The 6,591-nt window shown below is 45.4% G+C and overlaps 1 protein-coding gene across 1 annotated transcript in view; it reads right to left on the reverse strand.

Annotated features, from left to right (window-relative positions):
- Positions 1 to 6,588, reverse strand: part of PPM1H (protein phosphatase, Mg2+/Mn2+ dependent 1H) — a gene marked incomplete at its 5' end in the record, with an annotated part of 267,569 nt that extends 260,981 nt beyond the window's left edge. Inside the window, one exon of the mRNA XM_015566131.1 lies at positions 6,440 to 6,588. Within this exon, the coding sequence (XP_015421617.1) occupies positions 6,440 to 6,588 (149 nt within the window). The remainder of the gene's footprint in view (positions 1 to 6,439) is intronic.
- Between the last annotated feature and the right edge of the window lie 3 nt (positions 6,589 to 6,591).

Consider the following 6,591-nt stretch of genomic DNA (forward strand, 5'->3'; position numbering starts at 1 on the left):
TCTATTTTTATTTTTGGGGGGACAGTATAATGTCAGAAGGGTGGGGATGAGGGGACTCGATCAAAGATTGTGAAGAGATTATCCAAATACACAGACAACGGTGTGGTGATAGCTAGAAAGGCGTGTGTATGTGTGTGTGTTGCGGGGGTGGGGGAGCAGGTTTGGGGGGGAGGTGGGCAAAGATAGATAGAAATGGGGGACATCTGTAAACAATAAAAGTAAAGCAAAAAAAGAGAGAATAACATGAAATGTTATTCAACCATAAAAAATAAGGAAATCCTGCCACTTGCAACAACATGGATGGGCCTTGAATGCATTATGTTAAGTGAAATAAGTCAGAGAAAGACAAATGTGTATCATCTCATTTATGGAACTAAAATGGAAAAAAACAAATAAAAAAAACAGAACTCATACAGAAAACACATTAGTGATTGAGGGGAAAGAGAGGGGTCTGGGGACAGGGGGAAATGGGTGAAGGCAGTCAAAGGTATCAACTTCCAGTTATAAAATCACTAAATCTGGGGATATATTATATAGCATGGTGACTATAGTTAATAACCCTGTATTTCATAGTTGAACAATGCTAAGAGTATATCTTAAAAGAGTAAATCATCATAACTTGTAATCCCTACTTCCCCAATGTAATCTTTGTCTTACCCTATATAAGCAGCTGGCTTATGGGGGGCTGGAGAGCAGATTTTTGAGGATGACTTGCTGCTCTCCCATACTGCCGGCAGTATTGGAATAAATGCTCATATGTGATTTAAAAAAAACTCATCACAAGAAAAAATATTTTGTAACTCTGGATGTTCAGTGTCAACTAGATTTACTGTGGTGATTATTTCACAATATATGCATATATCGAATCATACGGTGTACGCCTGAAACTGTTATATGTCGATTATATTTCAATAAAAAATTAGCCTCAATAATACATTTTTATAAAACAATTCTAGTGTCAGTTTTAAATTACTAATTGGTATTGTTGTAATGATGATGAGCTAACACTTTGTGGCAAGGCAATATCAGAAATGATGTCTACATAGAACTATGTAGCTGGGGAAGAAACACAGAATAAACACAACCCCTCAGACTGGTTAAATCCTCTGCCTGAAGCATCACTAGTCGTGGAAGGAAGCTGATGCATTTTCCTATGAAAAAGGATAGCCCGGGAGATACACTGTAGAGGGGATGACTTCATTATACCGGTAAATTTGAAAAATGGAGGAGAGCTTAGCCACCTACTTGAAAATGGGAAAATCAACAATTTCTGCAGGTTACCAGAGACCTTAGAGAAATATGTTCTACAACTTTAGACTTAGGTGCTGTAGAGAGCTCTGTTAAATGAGACAGCCCACCCCCCATTTCGTTTGTATCTTTACACAAGAAGTAGAGAACTTGGAGGTTCTTCAGTTGCAAAAGTCAAACAGGAATTTCTCAGAAAGGAGCTCTGCTAAGAGGTGTAGGAGGAGTCGGTGTGTTAGAGGAGGTAAGAAGGGAAAAAGAAACGCCAGGAAATTTATGAGCTTTGGAGCAAGAGAGAAATAGTGGTTTCTCTGTCATCTCCACTGCACAGGCAAGTAATGCGATTTATTGGTAATTGCTATTTAGTGTCAATGACTAGGGAATGGAACTGACAACCTCTTGGTTCCTGGGTCGACGCTCAACTGCTGAGCCACACCAGCCAGGCAAAATTTCACAGTTTTGAAGTCAATGACACACAAGTAACTTACGTAATGTGCATTTAATAGAAACTCTTAAGCTTTTTCTTTTTTGTACCTATGTACAGGGTACTTTTATGAGAAAGGTACTAAAAAAATTTGCAGAATAATAGCTATAACCTAAGTAAAATTATGCTATAATTATTATTCTTTCTGTACAAGCAAATAAATTTATCACAGATAAAAATCTGAATATGCTGCTTTCATATACAGGGAACTGCACATTCTCTGGCATTCTCTACTGCTGTAAGTTTCAGGTATCCACTTGTATATCTATGTCCAAATGACCATCAATAGGAGAAAGGTGGACAAACAGGTCAAGAAGAAGAAAAGTCAAAATGGGATCCTAGCCAACTAGAAATTGAACTGACTTCGAGGTCCCTGAAGCACAGAGACCACCGGATGGTATTTAAACTTGTGGAGAGAGAAAGGAAGTAGCTGCTGGGAAGGGTCTCTGGGTCAGACTGATGCTTCGAATGGGCTCACTCTGAGCAGATCTAACAGGCTAAGTCAGGAATTTCAAAGCCAAACTAGAATGCAAGTTTTGGGAAAGATTTTAGCTGTATGGATGTTGTCTGTAACTGCAGTGCTTGTAAACCTAGCATGTAGCCCTTAATCAAGCAGCTAACTTTTCAACCATAATTGGAAGCTTTTAGAACAGTCTTTCTCAACCGTGGCTGCACATTAGAATCACCTGGGAATCTTTTTAAAATCCTGATTTCTGGGCCTCATCATTAGTAACAAAGAAACAGAATTTCCAGAGGATGAGGCCCAGAAATCAGGATTTTAAAAAGATTCCCAGGTGATTCTAATGTGCAGCCAAGGTTGAGAACCACTGGTCTAGAAAGATAAGCAAAACACTTCTGACTCAGGCCCTGACTCAGTGCCATCTCTCTTATCCCTGAGCAATCTTCCTACCAATGCTATCCTTTCTCAAGTACCTTCTAGAACAGTGGTCGGCAAACTGCGGCTCGCATTTTGTGGAAGAGCTACACTCAAGGGGCCAAAGAGCCGCATGTGGCTCTCGAGCCGCAGTTTGCCGACCACTGTTCTAGAACAAAGAGAAGATAATTCCTCCTCCCAGTACATCCTGTAGCAAGGGGCAATTTTAATGGTAGCAGCCTTTAATCATAGCCCCAATTCCTACTTGTCTTTTTCTCCCCTTCCCTACTTCAGCCATTTTTGGTCATTTGAGATATATTTTGCAGGAAGATCAACTACAATTCAAGGTTTGAGGAAGTGGTATAGTACAACATCTGACAGAGGGAGGTGGCAAGACAATGTTAATGGTTAACCATGGGTACAGATGGATGTACCACAATCTCATACATTGTAAGGAGGTAGTTTGTTGTTGTGGGCTACAGAGTCAGGTTGCTTGGGTTCAAATACAGGTTCTGCTAAGGTGGCATGACTCTGGGCAAGTCACTTAACCTTTCCATGCCCCTGTATCCTCATCTATAAAATGGAATTGTTAGTGTTCACTTTAGAGCGATTTTCAACTAGTATGCCGCAAGATTTTTTAAAACATGCAATAGCTGACTATTTAGTCAGAGACACTGACCTTTTTTCCCCTTAGATTGTCAAATTTATTTTATTTTTTTAATATATTTTATTGATTTTTTTTTACAGAGAGGAAGGGAGAGGGATAGAGAGTTAGAAACATCGATGAGAGAGAAACACTGATCAGCTGCCTCCTGCACACCCCCAACTGGGAAGGTGCCTGCAACCAAGGTACATGCCCTTGACTGGGATCGAATCTGGGACCCCCCAGTTTGCAGGCTGACGCTCTATCCACTGAGCCAAACTGGTTAGGGCTAGATTGTCAAATTTAAATGACACTAGCCAACACAACAGCCATCCAGTGTGAATGGATCAAAGTTATATCTATTTTCTTTGCCAGATTAGCAAAAAATATATTTCTGTTGTGCTGCAGAATTTTAATAATTAGTTCATGTGAGCCATGAGATGAAAAAGGTTGAAAATAGCTGCCTTAGAGGGTTGTTGTGAGAATCAAATGGTATGACACAAACTTGGAAAGAATGCAAGCCCTAAACAGCAAGTACTGTTAGCTGTTATTAGTACTATGTATACATTTTAAAAGGATGAGGAACTTCTATATGCACTGACTTGGAATAAAATCAATGACACCGTGTTTTAAGAAAATGCTGCTGAATAACATGTGTAGTATGGGTCTGTTTGGGGGGAAAAAGAAGAAATGCATGATACATATTTACTGGTGCATCCAAAGAAGCTTAAAAGGCACACACACAAAATGCTGAATCACCATTGCCTCTGGGGGGCCAGGAAGGGCTTACATTTACATACAGGTCTTTGCTTGAATTAACATGTACTATTTTTAAAACGAAGCATTCTACAATGGCCTTTCTTAACCTTCAAATTGAACCTCTCTCATGTCCTGTCTTAGAAATAAGGAAACGGAAGCCCAGCTAGGAAGAGGCAGAGCCCTTGAAGTACAATCTCTCCTACATGTCTCATTTCAGATTCCCTTATCCTCTTCACAGCCCTAGGCACCTCGTTTGCCGGCCACAGGATCCAAACCTTCTGAAACTGGTGGGGTTCCCCCCCTTTCTGTTTTGTCCCGCTACTCCTTTTCTTGTGCCCAAGTGGCTTACACATTTCGTGTTTTAGCAGCTTCCTTCCCACCTCTCCTAACTTTCTCACCATTTGCCTGTTTGCCTTTCTCCACCCCCACCCCCACCCCACAGGTGCCCTTGCCCTGGAAAGCCCAATGGAGTGCCACCAGCCCCACACTTTACGGTTTGGGGCAGGTACAAGGGCCCACCTACACAACTGCAGGGAGGAGTATGCCTTCAAGCTGCTTTTGTCTTGCAAAGGGCCCAAATGAGCTTTTAAACAATGCTTTCTCATCGCAGCCAAGAAACAGTGGTATGCTTTGGCAGGCACTTTTCCCTCCTCTAGGTCTTTCCTTACATAGGTGTTTATTTTTGCTTTGGCTTTCTCCTGGAAGTTACAGAGCTATTTTGTGCGTCCCCACCCCTAACGTGCTCTTCCACGCTGACCCTGCAGTGGTTCTCAACCTTCCTAATGCCGGGACCCTTTAATACAGTTCCTCATGTGGTGGTGACCCCCAACCATAAAATTATTTTCGGTGCTTCTTCATATCTGTAATTTTGCTACTGTTATGAATCGTAATGTAAATATCTGATATGCAGGATGTATTTTCATTGTTACAAATTGAACATAATTAAAGCATAGTGATTAATCACAAAAACAATATGTAATTATATATGTGTTTTCCGATGGTCTTAGGAGACCCCTGTGAAAGGGTCGTTCGACCCCCAAGGGGGTCGCGACCCACAGGTTGAGAACCGCTGTAATGTGTTAATTTTTTGTTTTAGCACCCATCAGTTTCACTTCGGATTCCTCACTCTCACACCGTAGCCGTCTATCCCCATTTATACCCATTGTCTATTTCAGCCCATGGAGAAACGGTTCTATGTGGAAAGTGGGTGCTGGGGGGGGGGGGGGAATTCCAGCTTCTAACCAGAGCATCTTCCAGGCCACCTCTCGCACCGGAACCGGAGTGCCGGGAACCCAGCCCGCCCGGGGTATCCGGGCCACCAGAACAGGGTCAGCATCAGAGCGCTCAGGCGTCGGGAGAGCTGATTGGCTCATCGGGAACCAATCAGCGGGCGAGGCTGTGCACGGGCGAGGGAGGGCCCAGATTACAGAGCGGACCCGGTTAAAGCTGAAGGGGCAGGTGTGCCAAGGCGCCAGGATTTCACGTGCAATTTCTGCAACCACCAGGTCACCGCTAACCCCACGACTCAGTGCTCTTCAATTCCACCCCCGGAGCTTCGCGGTTCCATAACGCTAAACAGGGGGAGAAACAGTACTTCTCCCACCATTCATAAAATGGCCATTAATACAGTCAATGAGGGAGCAGCCCAAGACGGGGGCAGAGGCCATTAACGCCCTCCCGCGCTCCTAGCCCTCTTCCACTCCGGGGAGTCAACAAAACTCAACCGGTTCTTGAAATAGCAAATCACGCAAACGCTCGTTTAATCGCCAGCGCTGATGACCAAAATGCTGTCATTAAACAGCTGGAATAAGTTTTCCCCTCCCGAAGGGCTGGAGGGAATTGTACCGGCATTTAACGAACGCGCAGGGTTTTACTACCTGCTAACCACCGAGAAGCGAATAAGCTATGAGGCTGAAGTCAGGAAACGGAGACCTTCGGAAACGTGCAACCTCGGAAGCAAACGCGGCCGCCTCCCGGGCTCGGACACCACCCCCACCCCCACCCCTGGCGCGGGCACCGCTCCTCCAGGCTGTACCCCACACACTTCACCTGAGGCACAAAGATCTGGGGTGGAGAACACAGATACCCGATTTCCCTGCTGTGTTTCAAACTTCAGCAGAACTGTTCTACGCATTCCCAAGTGCCACAGCCCCCGAAATCACAGATCCGCCCAACCTTCGCTTTCCCACGGTCCAGCGCTTCACCTACCCATCTACCACCCACACCCGGGCTGGAGACGCCGCGTCCTTGGGGATGGGGGAAGGGGGCGTGGAGAAGACAGGAAGGGTCCGGTACCCGCCTAGGTACCCGGCGAGGCCTGACGCCGGCAGCCAGAGCACCCTGGGGGCTGAGGAACAAGAAGAGAGGAGGTTCGGAACCGTGCGGGCCAGGGCCCTGCGGAGAGCGGGGGACCCGCCGGTGTCGCGGCACTCACTCTGCGTATCCAGTAGCCCAGGGCAGCCGCCGGGTCTCCTTGAGGATGAGGATGGGGCGGGCGATGTGGTCGGCGCTGCACTCCACCTCGTCCTGAGACAGCCCCAGGAACTCGGGCCGCCCGTACGGGAAGCGCAGGGGCAGGTCCGAGCC

Source organism: Myotis davidii, unplaced genomic scaffold (assembly GCF_000327345.1).
Source record: "Myotis davidii unplaced genomic scaffold, ASM32734v1 scaffold402, whole genome shotgun sequence".
In the NCBI taxonomy this organism is placed as follows: domain Eukaryota; kingdom Metazoa; phylum Chordata; class Mammalia; order Chiroptera; family Vespertilionidae; genus Myotis; species Myotis davidii.